The sequence below is a fragment of the Callithrix jacchus genome, chromosome 21, assembly GCF_049354715.1.
Source record: "Callithrix jacchus isolate 240 chromosome 21, calJac240_pri, whole genome shotgun sequence".
In the NCBI taxonomy this organism is placed as follows: Eukaryota; Metazoa; Chordata; class Mammalia; order Primates; family Cebidae; genus Callithrix; species Callithrix jacchus.
Window position 1 is genome coordinate 51,771,692 of NC_133522.1, and position 23,030 is coordinate 51,794,721.

Sequence of the window (23,030 nt, forward strand, 5' to 3'; positions counted from 1 at the left end):
CAAAGTGGTACTTTCTTGAGACAGGGTCTCGCTCTGTTGCCCAGGCTGCAGAGAAAGTGGCATGATCACAGCTCAGTGCAGCCTCGAATTCCTGGGCTCAAGAGATCCTCCTGCCTCAGCCTCCCAAGTAGCTGGGACTATAGGCGCGCACACCTGCTCAGTCCCAGAGCGGCCGATTTGTTACAGCTGATGAACCTACATGGTCACGTCATCACCCAAAGCCCACCCTTTACACTGGGTTTCACTCTCAATGCCCGAGGCCCACACTTTACACTGGGGTTCACTCTCGATGCCCGAGGCCCACACTTTACACTGGGGTTCACTCTCGATGCCCGAGGCCCACACTTTACACTGGGTTTCACTCTCGATGCCCGAGGCCCACACTTTACACTGGGTTTCACTCTCGATGCCCGAGGCCCACACTTTACACTGGGTTTCACTCTCGATGCCCGAGGCCCACACTTTACACTGGGGTTTCACTCTCGATGCCTGAGGCCCACACTTTACACTGGGGTTCACTCTCGATGCCCGAGGCCCACACTTTACACTGGGGTTCACTCTCGATGCCCGAGGCCCACACTTTACACTGGGTTTCACTTGATGCCCGAGGCCCACACTTTACACTGGGGTTCACTCTCGATGCCCGAGGCCCACACTTTTTACACTGGGGTTCACTCTCGATGCCCGAGGCCCACACTTTACACTGGGGTTCACTCTCGATGCCTGAGGCCCACACTTTTTACACTGGGGTTCACTCTCGATGCCCGAGGCCCACACTTTTTACACTGGGTTTCACTCTTGATGCCTGAGGCCCACAATTTTTACACTGGGGTTCACTCTCGATGCCCGAGGCCCACACTTTACACTGGGTTTCACTTGATGCCCGAGGCCCACAATTTTTACACTGGGTTTCACTCTCGATGCCTGAGGCCCACAATTTTTACACTGGGTTTCACTCTCGATGCCCAAGGCACACACTTTACACTGAGGTTCACTCTTGATGCCCCAGGCCCACACTTTACACTGGGGTTCATTCTCGATGCCCAGGGCCCACAGTTTACATCGGGGCTCACTCTTGATGCTGCACATTCTCTGGCTTTGGACAAATGTACAATGTCCTGTATCCGCCATCACGGATGGCTAGATAGGTGTCAGGCTAGAGTAGTTTCGCTGCCCTGAAAATCCTCTGTACTCTGCCTCTTCATCCCTCTCCTGGCCCTAACTCCAGCATCCACTGATCTTTTTTGTTTTTTGAAGTGTTTTTACCACTGACCTTTTTACTGTTTCCAGTTTTGCCTCTGAGGATGTGATCTGTTTGGAATCACACAGTATGCAGCCTTTCCAAACTGCGCAAGCTTTTCACTTAGTAACATGCATTTAAGGGTCCTCCGTGTCTCCTCACGGCTTGATAGCTCATTTCTTCTTGGTGCTGAATCATCTTCCACTCACTGCCCCAAAGTTTACTCACTCATTTACCTACTCATTCACCAGCATTCTGGTTGGCCTCACATTTTGGCAACTACGAATAAACAGCTCTCAGCATGTGTGTGCAGGTGCTTGTGTGGACATAAGTTTTCAACTCCTTTGGGTAAATACCAAAGAGTGCAACTGCTGGATATATGAGAGTATGTTTAGTTTTGTAAGGAGCCACCAAGCTGCCTTCCAAAGTGGCTGTAACTACCCAGTTATCAAAACAGAAGGGGAAAAAAAAAACAAAACAAAGTGGCCACACTGGCATTCCCACCACCGAGCTCCTGTCACTCCACATCCGCACCAGCATTTGGTGGTGTCAGGTTCTGGATTCCGGCCACTCTAAGGGGTATATTGATAGTTTTAATCTGCAGTCCCCTGATGACATACGATGCGGAATGTTTTCAAATGCTTATTTAACAACTGTGTATCTTCTTTGGTGCAGTGTCTGTCTGTTAGGTCTTTGGCCCATTTTTTAACCAGATTTTCTTACTGTTGGGTTTGAAGAGCTCTTTTGGATACTGATCCTTTCTTTTTCAAATATATTCTCCCAGTCTGTGACTTGTCTTTTCATTTTTCTTGACAGTCTTTGCAGAGCAGAAACTTTAAATTAATGTATTTTACTGAGACAGGGTCTCCCTCTGACACACAAGCTAGAGCGCCGCGGCGCAATCACAGTTCACCGTAGCCTCAACCTCCCACGCTCAGGTGATCCTCCCACCTCAGTGTTCCAAGTAGCTGGGACGACAGGCACTTACCACTACACCTGGTTAATTTTTTGATTGTATTGTATGGATGAGGTTTCACTGCGTTACCCAGGCTGGTCTCAAACTCCTGGGCCCAAGTGACCCTCCCACCTTGGCCCCGCAAAGTGCTGGAATTACAGGCATGAGCCAGAAATTTATTATTTTAATGAAGCGCAACCTATGAATGTTTTCCTGCGTGGATCCTGCCTTTGGTGTCAGATCTAAAGAGTCACTGCCAAAGCCAAGGTCACCGGGATTTCCCATGTGACATTCTAGGGGTTTTATAGTTTTGTGTTTTACATTTAGGTCTCTGATTCATCTCGAGTGTGTCTAGATGTGACGGGTATGCCAAGGTTCATTTCTTTACGAATGAAGTTTGCTTGTTTCAGCATCATTTGTGGAACACTGCCCTTTCGGCACTGAATTGCCTTCGCTCCGCGGTTCAGCTCAAGTCTGCCGTGGTGGGAAGTATGCTCCGCGTGACATCAGTCCTTTCTAGCATCCTGAGACTCATCTCATGAGCCGTCACGGTCCACCTGAGCACATGAGCCACAGGCTCTTGAAAAGTGTGTGCTTCACCACTGCTAGAAGTATCCTCTCAAAAGCCCATGCCAGTGTCGGTGGGTAATGATGTTCAATTTTTCCCACTAAAATTGTGAATTTATGTCACGCTCTTCAATTCTGCAGTTTCGTTCATGTATTTTGAAGCTGTTATTAAGTGCACATACATTAGGATTGTTACGTCTGGATAAACTGATCCTCTTATCATCCTTGTCCCTTATTTCCGGTATCATTCCTTGTCCTACAGTCTGTGTTGATACTAAAAATATCAAGAGTCTGAAACTTTACATCATAGCGAACAAAAAAAACCTGGGCTGGCACCAGGGAAAAGATTTCAGGATGTTCAACATCTGTCCCTGATAAAAATAATTTGAACTCAGAAATCTCTAATGACTTACTCAGGATAGCAAACTTGATTTTTAATCACATCAAGGCAAGTATCCCCTCAGACAGAGGCTGCACAGGTGCAGCCGCCATCTCTTCCTGCTGGTCTTCTTTGCCAAGAGCCCAGGTCATCCTCCTGGCACCCAGAGACGCCAGCGGGAGGAACAGACTCTCTGCGTCGTGATCTAATTGTGAACAAGGCCTCTTCGTGGGACAGGAAAAATACACTTGCTTTAAACAACAGCTTGAACACGGATGTGATTTATAAAGCAGAAGACAGGGCAGGACAGTGACCCTGAAGTCCCGCCTGTGTTAGTAACACTGAAGGTGGCAGGGAACCGCTGTGTCCTGTGACTTGAAGGCCACCGTGAAGGAAAACTGTGCAGTGAAAGGTTCCTCCTATGTGGACATGTCTCTCATTTATCTTTCTAGATATGTTTATGGGCTTTAAAAGATATTAAAATAGGCTAGCTATTATCTCTTAAAAGAGAGACACTATTTTCCTCAGATAGCTGGAGAGGCACCCTGAGACTGCTCACACTACTCCTGGTCCCTGAACGAGGCTGGGCATCCCACTTACCCCACAGGTGGGTGAGGCAGGACAGCCAGAAAGCCCAGATCTGCCATTGCTCCCCAGGATGAAAGAAACAGCATGACAGGCTTCTGCTAAGGGAATCAAACGCCTGTTTATTAAAGTAGTTGTTCATAAAAGTGTCTTCAGTAACATTTTCAGTATAAAGATGGATTTACATTTCATTTCCGGAAAGCTATTTTGTACAGTGATCTGGCCGTGGCTAGGAGGCCCAGGGACAGCAGCCGCGGCTCCAGGCAGACTCTGGGATTCACTGTCTGTCCTGTTGCTGCCCCAGGTGGGGAGAACACATGGGCTGAGGAAAAAAACAGCGCGTGCAAACCTGACAGATGCCAAGGGTCCCAACACGGTTCCTTCAGCCAAACTAAAGCCTAGTTTTAAGATGTGTTGACACTCTACAGGCATCTGCCTGCACGTGCAGCCGACCAGGCCCTGCATGCTCTGAGCAGGCAGGCGAGTCCCAAGGAGAGTCAGTGACAGCACATGGGGCAAGGGAGCTGGGCAGGATGCTCCAGAGGGCACGGAGCCTGGGTGAGAGCCCTGGACCCCGCACCAAGGCAGAGGGGTGGCCCTGAAGGACTCCAGGCAGGAAATGACAGGCTCCAAGGCTGTCCAGACACAGACCTCCACTGCCTGAGGGAGGACAGTCAGCCAGGGGTAGGGGCCAGGGGCTGCCACCTGCCCAGGAGGCAGCAGGGGGGGGAGGAAGAGCAGATGAGGAGGCGTAGGGTGTGCCCTGGGCAAGGCAGCAGTGGTGACGAAGTTCTCAGTGACTCCTCCCGACGGCCAGGGAGAACAGTGACAGCCTCAGGGTGGCCCTGAGCACGTGAACGGCTCATCCACATCAGTCAAAGGCATAGCTAGGACCTGAACTTCCTACCCTAAGCCCTACATCCATGCAAGCCAGACCAGCTGGGTCAGAAGCTAGAAGGGAGCTGAGAGGATCACCCAGAGAAGCTGCCCCCAACACGTAGCCCTCACTCCAGCCCAGAGCACCTGCCTGGGCGTGAGACTGGCAGCAGCTGTAGGGTAGCCCTGGGCATACGCTAGGCCCCCAGGGTGCCATCCTGCCCAGCCAGCCCAGGGAGCGGTGATAGGCTGGACGCTGGCTGTCCCTATACAGAGCAGTGCCCTGTGATAGTGACCATGACTGCTGTCTGCCCCTCACCCCTGGTTACGCTGTGCCTCCCATGGGCATTTCTGTCCATAAGGCCACTATAAACCCTGTAGGCACCTCACAAATTGCATTCCACACGGCTGAGTTCACGATCCAGGGGTATGGAGGCTCCCCGCTAAACAACCTCAGGATGCTCCCGGACACCCCCCTGCCGCAAATGCAGGCGAGCCCATGACCAGGGTGGGTATGGAGACTCCACCCACCATTCTGCAGGCGAGCTCACAACCCAGGGGCATGGGGTTCCCTGCTGCACAGCCTCGAGATGCTCCATGAGCGCCCCTGCACTGGGCTGTTCATGGATGCGCACTGTACATGCCATTGTCAGAATCGCCCTCGTACCCCTCAGCCTGGCAGACAGAAGGTGCAGGAGCAGCCTGCCCAGGGCCAACCCTAACCCAGAGCCCACATGACAGTGCCAGGTAGGAATCGCACAGGTGCAGCTGTTCCTCTCCCAACTCAGCTATTGGTCAGAAAAACCCTGTTAGCCTCACTCCCTTGGGGAGGCTGTGCCCAGAGGAGGCAAAAGGCACTGTCTCCTCAGGGTTGTGGCTCCTCACCCAAGCCTGACAAGCTACTCTCAGAAATGAACCTATGTTAAAAACCAAGAGTCTAAGCCACCCACCCTGTCCCCATCCCTGCCTCCAGCCTGGTCCCCAGACTCACATCTGTGAGGCAGAGGTTGAGGGCCTGGAGCCAGAGACAGGGTTATGGGAGGGCTCCACCACCCGGCCAGGACCCCTTGGCCTTACTGGACTGCACAGACAGCACCCAGCAGGCAGGCATGTTCTCAGGGGTGGCCGGCAAGGGCTCTCTCCGGGTACAGCTGGGAGAAGCGGCCGAGGGCCCAGATGGGGAAGACGTTCCTGTAGCTTGTGTAGGAGATGGCACAGGACTTGTTGAAGACCCCGGAGATGTTTTCCTGAAAGAACACAGAGAAATAAACACAAAGGCTCCACTGGTCAGCTGAGGGCTAGTCCCTGAACTGTAGCCTGGCTGCTGGCTTGGCTGGCTCGTGGGTGAGCCTGGGAAGGGCCGATTAAGCGAGAGCATGGGAAAGCAGGTGGTCCATCCCACGTCAGTCAGGCACCATCGGCCCAGCTCAGACTCCCCACCCTGCAGCAAACTCATCCGGGGTCACCAGCCCCTCACCACCACTTCAGCTTCCACCAACTCAGCCTCATCCCAGGGGAGGGTAGTTGGCCTTACATGATCCCATGACACCCACACCACAGGGATAAGCAGAGGACACCTCCTGCCCTTCCGGCTCAGTGAGGGGCCACCAGGTCGTCTGGAGTCGGAGGGTCTGTCCTGGATGAAACGGCTTCCTGCCCTACTAGCTTCTCCCATCCAGCTCCTCCCCCAGCCAGAGCATCACTTGCAAAAACAGCAAGACCTGGACTTTAGGACCCAACAACCTACCACAGACCTGCCACCAACTCTGGCATTCACTGGCAGAGTTGACGCCTCCCAAGCATCCAAAGTACCCCACAGAAGACACAGAGCAAGAGGATGAGGAAACAGCCGCGCATGATGGAGGCTGGTGGCATACCTGGGGCCAGTCGCCGTTGGGGAGCTGTTTCTCAAGCAGACACTGGACTCCTCTCTCCTGGGCCTTGACATCAGGATGCCTGGCGGAAGAGGAGGCTGAAACACGCCCCCCGAGCACCATCCTCACCCTCACACCACTGAGTCTAAGGACAAACCCTGGAACGCTGCAGTGAGAATGGATGCACCTGAACCGACACCCACGGGCCCACCAGGCGCAGTCAGCACCTCGGGCTCCTGCCGCACCTTTCCTAGGCTCCCTGAGAAGCGGAGCCACAGTGATGACAGGCTGGGGACACAGGCCTCCTCAGGCCTGCCCTGGTGGCTCCAGCACAAGACACTCTTCTGTTCCCCCCAAAGAGGAGCCCAAGACTGTTCCCACCCGGCCCACTGGTCCTCATGGGCCTCTGGAAGCCACAGGAGCTCATACTTGCTTGCTGGCCAGGATGAGATACCAAGCAGGACCCAAGGCTCAGTGGGCCCAGCTCAACTGTGACTATCCTACCCTCAGGGGTCCCCAAGACCCTGCTGCTCCTGCTCAAACAGACCTGCTTCAGCTTTTAGGAAGATTCCCCAGATGGCCACAAACCTGACAGGGCAGCACAGATGGGATGCTGTGGGTGCGTCTGTGTGTGTGTGTACACAGGTGCCTGTGTACGTGTACGTGTGTGCATAGACCTATGTGTGTGTGCATGTCTCCATGTATGTACGTATGTCTATGTGCAGCACAGATGGGATGCTGTGGGTGTATGTGTGTGGGTCCACAGGTACCTGTGCATGCATACATGTGTGCATACATACTGTGTGTGTGTGCATCTGTCTCCATGTACGTATGTCTGTGTGTACACATCAGTGTGTGCACATGAACACCTGCGTGCGGCTGCGCATGTGTGTACCAGGCACATATGTGGCTCAGCACCAGCTGTGGACACAGGAAGGCCACAGAGAGCAGTTGCCATGGCCACCATCACCACCACACCAGGAAGCAGCGTCCTCATCACAGCCCACCTCACCGTTTCCAGGGGTCGATGCTCTGCTGCCAACACTGCTAATGGGGGGTGGTTCACTTCTAAGAGGCAAGCCTCTCTGCAGGGCCCCACGTGGTCAGAACGACCCATCTCCTTGCCGCAGTCACCTGGCACGTGGCTCTGGTAGACGTCTCTGTTCCCTGAGTGGCAGCTGAATCGCCTCTGGCCCATAGGCCTCCCCTGCTCCTCTCTACATTCACTCAGCCCAGGCCACTTGCTCACAGCTGAGTGTCCCTCCTCCACCCAAACCCAGGACTCAGGGATGGGGCCCATCATCCCCACCGAACGGCCATCAGCCCCATCAGGGCCCAGCAGGTGTTGTGGATCTGGGACTGGGCACTCTGCACGTAACGCCGCTGCTCGCAGGACTCAAAGTCCTCCCCCCAGCCTCCGTCTGCCATTTGCCGGGACAGCAGGAAGTCACAGGCCCGGGAGACCTCTGCACAGGCAGTCCTGTAGAGACCAGAGACAGTAGACACCATCATATCAGGGAAGGTCCCAGGGAAGGACCCCTAGCTTCTTACCCTGGCAGGCTGCCTTAGGGTTTGGGGAGGAGCCTACACTATAGGGTCACCCTATGTAAGGGCCATGGACCACTACTGAAATCCCTGAGCTTGACTTCCGCAGGTGTGAACTGGGAACAGATACTCCTGGCTCCCAGAGTCATTGGGGTGACAAAGGGACATGCGAGTACTGCAGATGGCCTCACAGACGTGTCAGACTGAGTGAGGTCTGCAGTGCTTGGGAGGAGTGGGGCAGGAAAGAGTGGGGCAGCTGGAGACAGGGCTGGGACTAGAGGCCTCTTGCCTTCTAACCTGGTCTGGGGGGGAGGCCTGGACCCTAATTCTCCCACTCAGGGTTGGGAGGCATCTGTGTGCCTGGAGGGGCTGGAAGCCAGACGCGTTCCTCCAGTACACATGTCAGGAAGCTCTGGGGAGCCGTGGGACCAGGGAAGCAGCCTCATTTCAACCTGGGACCTTGTCTGAGAAACCAATATTATCTCACTGTTTAAAAATATTAAAAACAGGCCAGGCGCAGTGGTTCATGCCTGTAACCCAGCACTTTGGGAGGCCGAGGTGGGAAGATTGCTTGAGCCCAGACCAGTGTGAGCAACACAGCAAGACGCCATCTCTGCATAAAAGTTTTAAAAAATTAGGTGTGCAACAAAAAAAAAAAAAGAAAAAAAAAATTAGCCAGGTGTGGTGGCGTGCACCTGCGGTCCTAGCTATTTGGGAGGATCGCTTGAGCCCAGGAGTTCGAGACTATAGTGAGTGAGCCTGGATCATGTCAGCCCTGTTGACAGAACAAGACTCTGTCTCAAATAAAAAAAAAAAAAAAAGAAAAAGAAAAAGAAAAAACCACCCCTATAATCAAACATCAAAGCAAACAACACTCACATCAGGGGACTGGGCTGAGAACCCCGCCCACCAGAGGACAGGCGCTCACTCACTCACTCACCCATCACAGTAGCTCTGCCCCATGCAGGCGAAGGCCTCCAGGCCAAACCAGGTGCCGTAGGTGAAGCACACCCCCCAGGACCTGGAGGGAGACAAGGAGAGCCTCAGCCCTTCAACCCATGTTCACAGCCGGTGTGTGAAACCACAGGCATTCTGCGACATTCACACGTGCCCCAGCCAGCCCACCAACTCCAGTGCCTCAGGTGTTAGGGCCACCGAAGACAGCAGCTCCATCTGCTGGGCCCACCAGCCAGACACCCGAGAAGCAGCAGCGAGGCTGGAGGGGAACAGCCACACTCAGGCAACAGTGCACGTCCAATACAGCCTGGCTGCACCCAGCAACATGCTGAGCAATTTCACCAAGGCAGGGGCCGGGCATGCCAAAAGGAACAAGGTCCCCCAGAAGTCATGGGCTGGCAGCTTACTTCCAGAAATGTCTAGTGCAGCAACATCATACCACCCAACATTTATGAAGGCAGCATGTGAGAGCAGAAACCTCCGGATCCCACGCATGTCTGCACCCATGGGCGGGGCTCACTCACCCTTCCCAGGAGCCGTCGGCCCTCTGCTGCCGCCGACAGAACTCTAAGCCCTGCTTGAGGGTCTCCCTGGAACACACGAGATTGGCCCAATGAACAATTCGGCAAAACGTCAGTTTGCCTATCCCAATTCCACCCATTTCAGGGTCTCAAAGGAATGAGCATGGTCTCCCTTAAAAACCACATAAAAATAAACAGTTTACACAGACCTATGAGGGTTTTTAAATGAAGCAACTTCCAACTCTGGACACCAGAGCGGGAAGCGGACGGGCAGAACCTGAGAAAGGGATGGCAAGGAAAGCAAGGCCTCGGGAGGAAGCCCCCGCAGATGCGGCTGCAAACACGAGCAGCATCACTGAGACCCAGTGGCCCAGGCTGGAGCAAACCAAACACAGTGAACTAAATAAGAACAGGAAAAATCAATTAGAGAGAAAACAACAGACTTAGAAGACAAAGACCCTCCTAAATCTGCTATTTCCAAAAACAGCCGGTTCTCCAAAAAGGCTGGAGTGAAGTGTCTACTCTGGTGTCAGCCTGCAGGACATGAGACTCATCTTTAACCAGCAGATCAAGCAGGGCTGATGGGTGCCTGTCCTGGGACTAAGGTCCATGTGACTGCAGCTCCCATCATGCTCACAAACTCCCTCTACCAAGTCTCCCATCTGGCTTTTGTGAGATGCCATCTAGAGGCACCTGCAGCAAAAGGCAGTCAGCAGCTTCCAGCTGAGGAAAGGGATCCTGCCACGGACCCCGTGTGCTGAGGCAGTGCCTTCCTCACCGGGAGCTCAGGCCAGACCCCAGTCCTAACACCCTGACTGAAGCCTGGGGAGACCCTGAGGCCGAGGACCCGCGAGGCTGCGCCTGAACTTCCGACTGACAGAAACGGTGAAGTAATAAATGTGTTCTTCTAAGGCACTAGGTTTGTACTAACGTTGTCACTCGGCAATAGGTGAAACAGAGTCAATGTACAAATTAATAAAAGCAATAAAAGAAGGGATAGGACTACACAGATATGGTGAGAAATAAGAACATTTTATGTATTACATTTGAAAACTTAGACAAAATGTACAAATTAGAAAAATTAACTTATCAAAACTGCCTCAATCAAGAAACAGAGAACCTCAACAGTCCTAAAACTACTAAAAGAATGAGTCAAAATCTAAACTTTTCCCAGAAAAAAACTCTAGGCTTAGGAATTTTATAAGTGAATTCGACTAAATTATATCAGGCACACTCATTCTAACCTCACACAAACCCTTCCAGAGAACAGAACGAGGAGGAACTCTCTAGTTCATTCTAGAAACCCAGAGAAATAAGATACGGAAAAGTGAAGTTTTTCCACATTTATGGAAAAGTTCATGAGCTATTTATAGTTCATGAGCTATTTCACTCATGAACACAGATGCAAAACTCTAAATTAAAACTGAGAAACTGAATACTGTCTTAAATATAGACCAATACGAAGGTCTATCTCAGAAATACAAAGGCGTCTTAACATTAGAAAAATCCATAATAATCCTCTACAAATTAACAAACAACACAAATATACAATCATCTCAAAGCAGACAGGGCAGTTCGAGACCAGCCTGGGTAACACAGCAAGACCCCATCTCTATAAAAAAATTTTTTAAAATTAGCTGAGCATGACTGTGCATGCCTGTGGTCCCAGCTACTCAGGAGGCTGAGACAGCAGGATTCCTTGAGCCTAGGAGTTTGAGGCTACAGTGAGCTATGATGGCACCACTGCACTCCAGCCTGGGCAACAGAGTGAGACCCCATCTCTTTTAAAAAAGAAGAAGAAGAAGAAGAAGAGTCTATTGTTTTCCTACAAGCAATGAACAATTAGATTTTGACATTTAAAACACAATGCCATTTACATTAGCTCCAAAAAATTGAAATCCTTACGTATAAACAACAAAATATGTACAATATCTATATACGATGACATCTACAAAATTCTGATAAAAGAAATAAAAGATCTTCCCAACTTGAGCTATAGATTTAACGGAATCCCAACCAAAGTCTCAGCATTTTGTAAATATCAACAGACTGATTCTAAAATGTACAGGGAGAGGGAAAAACCCAGAATAGCCAATGCACTGTTGAAACGTGAGAACACTGACACTAACTGAGTTCAAGGCCTTCTACAGAGCTACAGGAACTGAGACAGGGCGGTACTGGCGAAAAGAACAAATAAACCAACAGAACAGAACAGGGAGCTCAGAAACAGACCCACGCAAATGCAGTCAACTGATTTTTTTTACAAAGGAGCAAAGGCAACAAAATGGTGCAAAAAAAAGTCTTCTTGACAGATGGCGCCAAAATAACTGGACATCCGCATACAACAAAATCTAGACACGAACCATAGACCCTTCACAATAGTGAACTCAAAACGAATCACGGACCCAGATGTAAAACGCAAGACTTAACAACTCCTAGACTATAACACAGGAAACAGTCTGGGTACCCTTGGGCTTGGCCGTAACTTTCTAGATATAACACCAAAAACACGATACATGAAAGAGAACACTGATAAGCTGGACTCCATTAAAATAAAAACTGGCTCTGCAAAAGATACTACTAATAGAATGAAGAAACAAGACACAGACTGGCAGAAAATACCTGCGAAAGACATATCTGATAAAGGGCTGGCAGCCAAAATATACAAAGAACTAAAACTCAACAATAAGAAAACCCAATTTAAAAATGAACCAAAGACTTTAACAGACACTTCACTGAAAAAGATATACTGGTGGCAAATACTGTATGAGAAGATTTTAACAGAATGTCACCAGGGAACTGCAGACTGAAACATGAAGCTAGCACTACACAAACACAACACCAAACACTGTATGAGAAGATTGTAACCGAATGTCACCAGGGAACTGCAGACTGAAACATGAAGCTAGCACTACACAAACACAACACCAAACACTGTATGAGAAGATTGTAACCGAATGTCACCAGGGAACTGCAGACTGAAACAGGAAGCTAGCACTACACAAACACAACACCAAACACTGTATGAGAAGATTGTAACCGAATGTCACCAGGGAACTGCAGACTGAAACAGGAAGCTAGCACTACACAAACACAACACCAAACACTGTATGAGAAGATTGTAACCGAATGTCACCAGGGAACTGCAGACTGAAACATGAAGCTAGCACTCACTACACAAACACAACACCAAACACTGTATGAGAAGATTGTAACCGAATGTCACCAGGGAACTGCAGACTGAAACAGGAAGCTAGCACTACACAAACACAACACCAAACACTGTATGAGAAGATTGTAACCGAATGTCACCAGGGAAATGCAGACTGAAACAGGAAGCTAGTACTCACTACACAAACACAACACCAAACACTGTATGAGAAGATTGTAACTGAATGTCACCAGGGAACTGCAGACTGAAACAGGAAGCTAGCACTCACTACACAAACACAACACCAAACACTGTATGAGAAGATTGTAACCGAATGTCACCAGGGAACTGCAGACTGAAACATGAAGCTAGCACTCACTACACAAACACAACACCAAACACTGTATGAGAAGATTGTAACCGAATGTCACCAGGGAACTGCAGACTGAAACAGGAAGCTAGCACTACACAAACACAACACCAAACACTGTATGAGAAGATTGTAACCGAATGTCACCAGGGAACTGCAGACTGAAACAGGAAGCTAGCACTACACAAACACAACACCAAACACTGTATGAGAAGATTGTAACCGAATGTCACCAGGGAACTGCAGACTGAAACATGAAGCTAGCACTCACTACACAAACACAACACCAAACACTGTATGAGAAGATTGTAACCGAATGTCACCAGGGAACTGCAGACTGAAACATGAAGCTAGCACTCACTACACAAACACAACACCAAACACTGTATGAGAAGATTGTAACCGAATGTCACCAGGGAACTGCAGACTGAAACAGGAAGCTAGCACTACACAAACACAACACCAAACACTGTATGAGAAGATTGTAACCGAATGTCACCAGGGAACTGCAGACTGAAACAGGAAGCTAGCACTACACACCTCTTAGAACAGCTACAACCCAAAACACAACACCAAATGCAGGTGAGGATGTGGAACAACAGGAAGGCTCATCTTTGCTGGTGGAAATGCAGACGGTGCAGCCACTTTAGAACACAGCTTGGTAGCTTCTTACAGAACACGCTCTTACCATGGGATCCAGCAGTCACTCCTTGGCATTTACCCAAATGAGCTGAAAACTTACATGCACGCCAACACTGATAGCAACTTTATTCATAGTTGCCAAAACTTGGAAGCAAGTCAGGCATTCACCTCAGTAGGTGAATGGATAAACTGTAGTACCTCCAGACAATGGAATATTATTCGGCACTAAAAAGAAATGTGCTATCCAGCCATAGAAAGACACTGAGGAACCTTAAATGCTTATTATTAAGTGAAAGAGGCCAGTCTGAAAGGCAAAACTATGGAAACAGTAAAAATATCAGTGTTTGCTACTAAGGGGTTCCGGAGGTGGGGACAGGGGATGACGGGTGGAGCACAGTGGAGTCTGGGGCAGTGAAATGACTGTGTGACACTGCAGTGGTGGACACATGCATGACACATCTGTGAAAACCACAGAACGAACAACAAAAGAGGAACCTGAATGTAAACACCGGACTTCGGACGACAATCATTTATGAATGTTGACTCATCAACTAGCAAAGGCACCAATTTAATGCAAGATGTTAATATCAGCAGAAACTTGGTGGAAGGTGCAAGGAGTTTGTGGCTTTATGGGAAAATGGCATCTTCCACTCAAATTTTCTGTAAATTTAAAACTGCTATAAAAGATAAAGAGCATAATTTTTTTTGAAGTTTAGCAAATTGTCCAGCTATGAGATCAGTATCAAAATCAATTGCACAGGAATCTATGAGTCCACAGTGATAATAAATAAGTAAATAAACAGAGGCAAAGGAAAAGCTTTTGGAAGAACGCCAACTAATACATATGGAAGGAATGACAATTTTGCAAGCATTATGCAAATAATTGATTCAGGCAAGAAGCATCATCAAATGCTAACAATAACAGGTATAAGTCTGATAAGAAATAGGACATTTGGGCCGGGCGCAGTGGCTCACGCCTGTAATCCCAGCACTTTGGGAGGCCCAGGCGGGTGGATCATGAGGTCAAGAGATCAAGACCATCCTGGTCAACATGGTGAAACCCCGTCTCTACTAAAAATACAAAAAATCAGCTGGGCATGGTGGCGCGTGCCTGTAATCTCAGCTACTCAGGAGGCTGAGGCAGGAGAATTGCCTGAACCCAGGAGGCAGAGGTTGCGGTGAGCTGAGATCGCGCCATTGCACTCCAGCCTGGGTAACAAGAGCGAAACTCCATCTCGAAAAAAAAAATAGGACATTTACATAGCCTAAAACTGTCTCCCAATTAAAATCAAACAGCAACGTAATAGTGGAGAAACTATGTACAGTGGCCACCGCCTTCATCAAAGGGTCAAAGTGGACATGTGCTTCCTGGTAAGATGCAGGAGAAGGCCCCACTTCTTCTGCAATATTCCTGACAAAAATGCACAACTTCATAACCTGAATCTAATCATGAGACACCAGAAAAAAAAAAAAAGAAAAAAACACTGAGAATATTCTACAAAATAACTTGCTGAACAATTCAAAAATGACATAGTCATCAAACACAAGGAAAGACTAAGGAATTATTCCAGGTTAAAAGAGTGTCAGTGTTATAACTAAATGCAACCCATGCACACAGTAAGAAGGATAAGAAAGAAAAAAAGAAGAAAAGAAAAATAATTAAAAATAAACAAACAGGCCAGGCGCAGTGGCTCACGCCTGTAATCCCAGCACTTTGGGAGGCCGAGGCAGGCGGATCACGAGGTCAAGAATCGAGATCATCCTGGCCAACATGGTGAAACCCCGTCTCTACTAAAAATACAAAAAAAATTTGCTGGGCATGGTGGCGCACGCCTGTAATCCCAGCTACTCGGGAGGCTGAGGCAGGAGAATTGCCTGAACCCAGGAGGCGGAGGTTGCGGTGAGCCGAGGTCGTGCCACTGCACTCCAGCCTGGCACCTGGTGACAGAATGGGACTCCGTCTCAAAAAATAAAAATAAAAAAAATAAACAAATGCAACCCCAATATCAGATTAAAGCTTGAGGAAAAATTTTGCCACAAAGGACATTGTTGGAACAATTAGGCCAATTTGAATAAGGCCTGCAGATTAGTATTTCATCAACATTAACATTCTGACTTACACTTGCACAGAAGAATACACCAGCTAAGAAATACTCAAGCAGTTAGAAACACAGTGCATCCTATCTGCAACTTCTCCAATGGTTCAGAAAGAGTATCGCTGGAGCACATGGGAGGGAAGGCAATGAAGCCCTCAGAGTAGAATGCCACCCCTGAGGAATCCTAGTAAGAGGAAACAGGCGCACTTTTTACTAATTTTGCAACTTTTCTATAAATTTGTAAATTTAGGGAGAATTTAAGTCTGTATAGTAAAATAGAATATTCCATATAAATAGTGTTAAAGTAACTGGCAACCCCATACTGTATCTCAAAAACTCTCTAGGTAAATTTAAAATCTTAATATACAAATCAGACTAATATATTTAACCATTTAAAAGTTAAAAACTTGGCCGGGTGCGGTGGCTCACGCCTGTAATCCCAGCATTTGGGAGGCCAAGAGATCGAGACCATCCTGGCCAACACGGTGAAACCCCATCTCTACTAAAAATACAAAAAAAAAAATTAGCCGGTCGAGGTTGCACACGCCTTTAGTCCCAGCTACTCAGGAGGCTGAGGCAGGAGAATCCCTTGAACCCGGTAGGCAGAGGTTGCAGTGAGCCAAGATCACGCCACTACACTCCAGCCTGGGTGACAGAGCAAGACTTCATCTCAAAAATAAAAATAAAAATAAATAAATAAAAGTTTAACACTTACGTTCAAACACCCTAAAGAGATAAAAAAGGACAAAGAAATTGAGGAGAAAATATCTGTAACAGAATACACAAATACTTTATTGTGCTTAAAAATGAAAGACAAACCATCCTAGTGAAAATTTTAAAAACGGCTGGGGGTGGTGGCTTACCATGTAACCCCAGCATTTGGGGAAGCAGAGGTGGGAGGATGATTACTTGAGCCCAGGAGTGCAAGACCAGCCTAAGCAGCAGAGCTAGACCCCATCTCTACAAAACATTTTTAAATTAGCCAGGCGTAACAGTATATATCTTTATTCCCAGCTACTCAGGAGGCTGAGGTGGGAGGATTGCTTGAGTCCAGTAGTTTGAGGCTGTGGTAAGCCATGATTTCACCACTGTACTCCAGCCTGGATAACAGAATGAGACTCTGTCTAAAAAAATAAATTATAAAAAAAAGGTTCTAGCTTGGAAGTCACCAAAGAAATGCAGAGGAAACCCACGATGAAGTCACCGCGGCTCCCCATGCGCCACGTCCAGGATCCATTTCTACACAGTGACAACAGCTGACATGCGCTTCCCTGCGGCACCTCTCACAATCCCTCCACTCTGCGAGGCTGTACTCTTGCCCACCCAGGCAGGGAAAGAGATGAGCAGAGAAGTGACCAGGCCAGGTCAGCCAGGAAGAGGGAGGGTTGGGGGCCCACCCAGGCAGGCAGACCCCAAGCCATACGGCTCTAGGAAATAATAATGGTCATGAATAAATGTTTAACAAGAAAATACCGTTAAGGTTAAACTGGGGAAAAGCTAAAAAACAACAATGAAAATTGAAAAATAACTCAGAGGCTAGTGAGTGAAATGACACAACACCTGTGCCATTACGGTTGGTGCTGGAGGACGCCGCTCAATGGTGGGGCTTTTAGAAACCTCACTCACACACAAAGTGGGCCAGGCCTGAAGAGGGGCGGCAAACCCCCATGGAAAAGTGGAGACCAAACAGCAACAGCAGATTCTTATTCAGGGGTGAGGAGGGGGCGACTTAGCCTCTTCTTTGCACTTTTCTTTATTTTGCAAGTCTTGTCTGTAAAGAACCTGCTTTACTTTTATTACAGTGATATTTAAAAGGCAATATATTTTTTAAAAGGCCAATTCTGTGAGTGTGGCTGAGGACAACTCGCGCCCACTTCACACCACCGGGCAGCACGTGGCCAAGGGCTGTGCCAGGCCAACCCCATTTCACACTGCCGGGCAGTACGTGGCCAAGGGCTGTGCCAGGCCAACCCCATTTCACACCGCCGGGCAGTACGTGGCCAAAGCCTGTGCCAGGCCATGGGAGACAATGAACGCAGTGCTTGCACCTGTGAAGCACAAGCAAACCCCTGCTCTACCCATGGCTTCCAACCAAAACACAACCCGAATATCCTCAGATGTCAAATGAAGCAGCACACTCCCACATAACTCAGGGTCAGAGAACAGCAGAAACAGAAAACACGTTTACTCTTTGCGCTGCTGCAGCGAGCACCCAGTGACAGTTTTAACTGAATGATCAAAACTCGTTTATAGCCTCAAGTGCGTATTTCAATACAAACCAGAAATCAAAGATCTAAGCATTCAAGTTAGAAAAATAAAGGAGAAAGAAAATAACAAAGGCCAGGTGTGGTGGCTCACACCTGTAATCCTAGCACTTTGGGAGGCCAAGGAAGGTGAATCACCTGAGGTCAGGAATTTGAGACCAGCTTGACCAACATGGTGAAACCCTGTCTCTACTAAAAATACCAAAAAATTAGCTGGGCATTGTGGCGAGCACCTGTAGTCCCAGCTACTGGGGGGGCTGAGGCAGGAGAATCACTTGAACCCAGGAGGCGGACGTTGCAATGAACTGAGATCACACCACTGCTCTCCAGCCTGAGTGACAGAGCAAGACTCCGTCTCGAAAAATATAAAAAAGAAAGAAAATAACAAAGAATACAAATTGATGAAACAAAAAATAAACTCTCTTAAAAAAACAGAATCAAAGACTAGGATGGTTTTTGTTTTTGTTTTTGCTTTTTTTTTTTCAAAAGATCGGCATAAGATCTCAGAGGAAAGACGAGGATGTCGGCGTTGAGCTCAGAGCCATCCAAGAGGACACAGAACACTGCGCCCATCAGTATAAAACTGAGTGAAAAAAGGAAGACTCCCCAGACTGATACGAAAATGGACCATCTACTCAGTCCTATAAACTAGTAAAGAAATTACACTGCACTCCAGCCTGGGTGACAGAGCAAGACCCCATCTCAAAAAAAAAAACAAAATTGAGCTTCTAGTTTAAAACCTTTCCTCAAAGAAAACTCCAGGCCCAACTGACATTTCCAATAATTTTTCCCAAATATTTAAGGCAAAAATATTATGAACATTACATAAATTCTTCCAAAGAGTATTTTAAAAAACACTTTCCAACTGCTTTTCTGAGTTCTCCTTAACAGAAGAACCTCGTAAAGACATTATGTAAAGAAAATTATAGGCCGGGCGCTGTGGCTCATGCCTGTAATCCCAGCACTTTGGGAGGCCAAGGTGGGTGGATCACAAGGTCAAGAGATTGAGACCATCCTGGTGGCCAATATGGTGAAACCCCATCTTTGAAAAAGAAAGAAAGAAAGAAAATTATAGAGCAGTGTCTCTTGTAACAAGAGCTGTTAAACGCGTAACAAAATATTCCTCAAATTGAGTCTAGAAATATATAAAAAGACAGTGCATCATGACCAAGGTGAGTCTACACCAGGTTTAACAAAAGTAAAAACTGTAATCGTAGTAGAATGAAGAACCTGCAAAAACCACATGGCCTTTAACGTACCCTCTGACATAGCAGTGACCCTCCTAGGTACATGACTGTGAGAAGTAAGTACCCAGGTGCCTGAAAAGGGAAGTACAAGAGTGTTCACAGGAGATGCTTCCTAAAAACGCAGACTGAAGTCCTCCCAGGTGCTGAGGACAGGCAGCTAGACAGCACAGCACCTGCATTCAACCAAAGGCCCGCGGGAGAGAACGCTGCTGTTACCCCAGCCACCTGGCTAACCTCAAGCAGATGAGGAGAAGGCAACACGAAGTCCACACCTCAGGGTTCCACCTAGACAAGGTTCAAAGCGAGCACAGAAACGCACAGCCTGGCAGGCGTGTGGGTGGCCCCTCATGGGGACGCCGGAGGGCTCTGGTGGCATCGCCGTGTTCCATGTTGGCACCGGGACCTGTTTGCTTCAGAAGATCAACCGTACACTTGGCTGAATATGTGCTACCCTTAAAACTGCTTCTGGGACACAGGTGGAGGTGCATATGTAGTGTCTTTTTAACATTATTAAAAGATAGGGAGAAAATCCATTCTTGTGTTGTAATTATGCTATTCTGAGCCCCAACAGATATTTTGTAGGCTTTAGGGCATGTAACTGGATTCAATCATCTCTGCGGCCTCTCCACGTCTACGTGAGTTTTGTTTCTGAGATGGGCCGCCAGGGCTGTGTTAGAGAATGCTGCGTCTGGGCCTTGGCCCCCAACCTGGCAGCCCCCACACTGAGTGAGAGCAACCCTTGCGTACCTGATCTCGGCTGCCCTGTGGTCTGGGAAATGCTTGTGGAAATGCTTCAGTGCCTGCATCACGGCAGAGGTGCACTCCACATAGGTGTAGTCAATCATGATGTCCCCTGGGCAAGGGAAGGAAGAACCAAAGTGCTGAGTCTTACCCTGGCTGCCCAGGGCCTGCAACTCAGGCCCAATCACAAGCAAGAGTGTCGCAGTGTGCAGGACCCGTGCCTGGATGCTGCCTCCCCGACCAACCTCCAGAGCAAACACTGGCCGGCCCAGGACACACACCTGTACTACGAGAGAGCAAAGATGAGGGGAACGCAGCAGAAAGCTGCAATCCCAACCCAAAAAGCCATGTGTGATGGGTAGAGGAACAGGAAGGGGGCATGTGAGGTACCCAAAGGTGGACCAGGGCTGAGATCCTGTCCCCAGACCAGCACAGTGGCAGCCACGCACACACAGCAGCCTACCAGCCCAGGACGTGGGTCCCCTCAGTCCCCACAGACACCTCCCTGCAGGCACTCTGGGACCCACAAAGTGGGCTTGTGATGAACATAAGCCCTGTGGACTGAGCAGGAGCAGCCCAGGCTGTGGACCAGCCCTGTGGACTGAGCAGGAGCAGCCCAGGCTGTGGACCAGCCCTGTGGACTGAGCAGGAGCAGCCCAGGCTGTGGACCAGCCCTGTGGACTGAGCAGGAGCAGCCCAGGCTGTGGACCAGCCCTGTGGACTGAGCAGGAGCAGCCCAGGCTGTGGACCAGCCCTGTGGACTGAGCAGGAGCAGCCCAGGCTGTGGACCAGCCCTGTGGACTGAGCAGGAGCAGCCCAGGCTGTGGACCAGCCCTGTGGACTGAGCAGGAGCAGCCCAGGCTGTGGACCTCACTGGAACCCTCCACCATCCCGTTCCCTAAGCCTGACCTGATGCCCTCCTATCCACAACACAGGGGTCCTGCCAGTCCCGGGATGGAGAGCACAGAACACCCTGGGCTGAGGGAGGACTCCAGACAGATCTGCTGGTGAACCTGGGCCCTTACAGCCTCGGGCAAGGGGGAAAAGCTGGCTCTGGGGTTTGTGTACCACGGTGCTGGCTGACCACTCACCAAAGACCTCCGAGGGGTTCAGCAGCTCCAGCAAATGCCCCCCACGCTTGGTCTCGTAGGTGGAGAACCCTCCATCAGGATTCCTCATGTTCAGCAGCTGAAATCACAGAGCACCCAACAACTCACCACATGATGAGCACACGCAGACACCCAGGCCACAGTAGAGCTTTCTGGAGGCAACACTAGGTCTGACAACCAATGGGGCAGAAACGGGGGCAAGGAGCCAATTTCCACGTTAACCAAGCCCTCGGGTGCCCCAAGCAGCAGTTGCAACCTCATCCATCAGGGCCTCCGTGCACAGCCACCTGGAAACACACCTCCACACGTGCCCATGACTTAGAAACGAAGTGTGTGCTGCTGCCAGAACAGTGCAGGGTCTCCACTGGGAAACACACACGGCAGCCAGATGTGTTGAAAGAATGTGTGGCACCCAAACCAAAGAAACTCCTTCTTCAGACACCCAGTGGAAACCACCAGAGAGAAGCACTGGGGGCCACACCGGCTCCCGCAAGCATCTGCGCTGAGCTGGACACCAGCTCTGTAGTGCAGGGCCCTGTGCGAACAGCCCAGCAAGGCCCCTAGGGGTCCAGCCAAAGCTCACAGTTCTCCACATGCAAACACCGTCCAAGGACAAACTCCTACAGCCCGGCCGGAGTGTGTGGTGGGGTGGGGCCTGTGGGAGTGGAGGTGAGCACGCAGCTCATCTGCAGACATGAGCTGTGGACGGGGCTGCTGGGACCACAGCCTTACCACAGCCACAGCATCGCACAGCCGCTCTCGGGGGATGTGCTCGGTTACATAGGGACACTTCTCCTGCAGGAGCAGCACAGCCTTCAAGGCCTCAGCGGTGCAGTCAGCAACAATCCAGCCACAGTCCAGCGTGCTGAAGGAGAAGCCGCCCTGCAGAACACGACCCGTGACCCGAGTCCTCAGAGCCACCCCACAGCCACATACATCTCTCCCCGCTACAGAGCACCCAGTCAGGATGGGGGCCCATCCACCAAAGGTGTGGGTGCAGCCAGGGGCCCAAGCTGGGCACATCTAGATGGAACTCCAACTTCCAGCACAGGGACCCGCAGGGCAGCAGCTCACACCCTCAACACCTTCAGATCTCACAATGGGACAGAACAGGGCACAGGTGCACCCCACCCCCACTGTAATGAGCAGCTGCGCTCATGCCTAATTTCACAGCCAGCACCGGCTGAGGTCTCTTCTTCCCTCTGCCTTCCCCGGATGCCCTGGCTACACTTTGGCTATCCCGAAGCCTTTATGTGCCATGACCACCTGAACCGCCCTAAGGCATGACCACATGTGCAAGCAAACGGTGCCCCCATGTGCCAGGCAGCTCAGCAACATGAGGCATGGGCCCTTATGCCAGGCACTATCACAGCAGGACACCCAAAGACGCCAAGGGAGGAGTCCCCCCTTCAAAGGGAAGGACCCAACCTGCTGAGGGCAGTCTCCCCTGGGGGATGGGGCAGGGATGGGGCTGGCTCCCGCATACCTTGCTCATCTGGCGGTAGTACTTCTGGTAGTCGGGAGGGTTATCTGGGATCTGGGCAGCATCGAGGGCAAATGTGGAAGCAGAGAACATGTCAGCACTTGGGACATCACTGAGACAGACTGGGCAGGACTGGAGAGGCAGGAGTGCTGGCTACAGTCCCCACTGGTGCTGCGAGGCACCCAAGGGCCCAAACCGAGAACTCACCACCCATTGCTGCTGGGAAACATGACTGGCCAGCAAGGGCTGAAACTAGCCCAGACCGGAGGCACCTGCCTCCCCTATGATCTCCCCACCAGCCAGGAGGCAAGGAGGTGGCCCAGGCCTCTGTGGTGTGCTCTGCCAAGGGCTCCCGCTGCCTCCTGAACAACCCCAGCTTCATGGACCTCAGCTCCTGGGCTGAGGGAATGAGAAGGGCAGAGGCCTGG

The 23,030-nt window shown here is 50.1% G+C and overlaps 1 protein-coding gene across 4 annotated transcripts in view; it reads right to left on the minus strand.

Moving 5' to 3' along the window:
• Positions 1-3,828: 3,828 nt before the first annotated feature.
• Positions 3,829-23,030, minus strand: part of LSS (lanosterol synthase) — a 36,878-nt gene continuing 17,676 nt past the window's right edge. For 2 of the 4 annotated variants that reach the window (XM_078358678.1, XM_035283005.3), the window contains 9 exons: positions 22,606-22,656; positions 21,852-22,001; positions 21,102-21,198; positions 20,017-20,122; positions 9,503-9,568; positions 8,962-9,042; positions 7,786-7,956; positions 6,480-6,558; positions 3,829-5,849 (listed from right to left, as the gene is read on the minus strand). In XM_078358678.1, the coding sequence (XP_078214804.1) occupies positions 5,718-5,849; positions 6,480-6,558; positions 7,786-7,956; positions 8,962-9,042; positions 9,503-9,568; positions 20,017-20,122; positions 21,102-21,198; positions 21,852-22,001; positions 22,606-22,656 (933 nt within the window). In that variant the 3' untranslated portion in view covers positions 3,829-5,717. Of the gene's footprint in view, positions 5,850-6,479; positions 6,559-7,785; positions 7,957-8,961; positions 9,043-9,502; positions 9,569-20,016; positions 20,123-21,101; positions 21,199-21,851; positions 22,002-22,605; positions 22,735-23,030 lie in introns of all 4 variants that reach the window. The other 2 variants (XM_078358677.1, XM_035283004.3) reach the window with 1 other exon arrangement.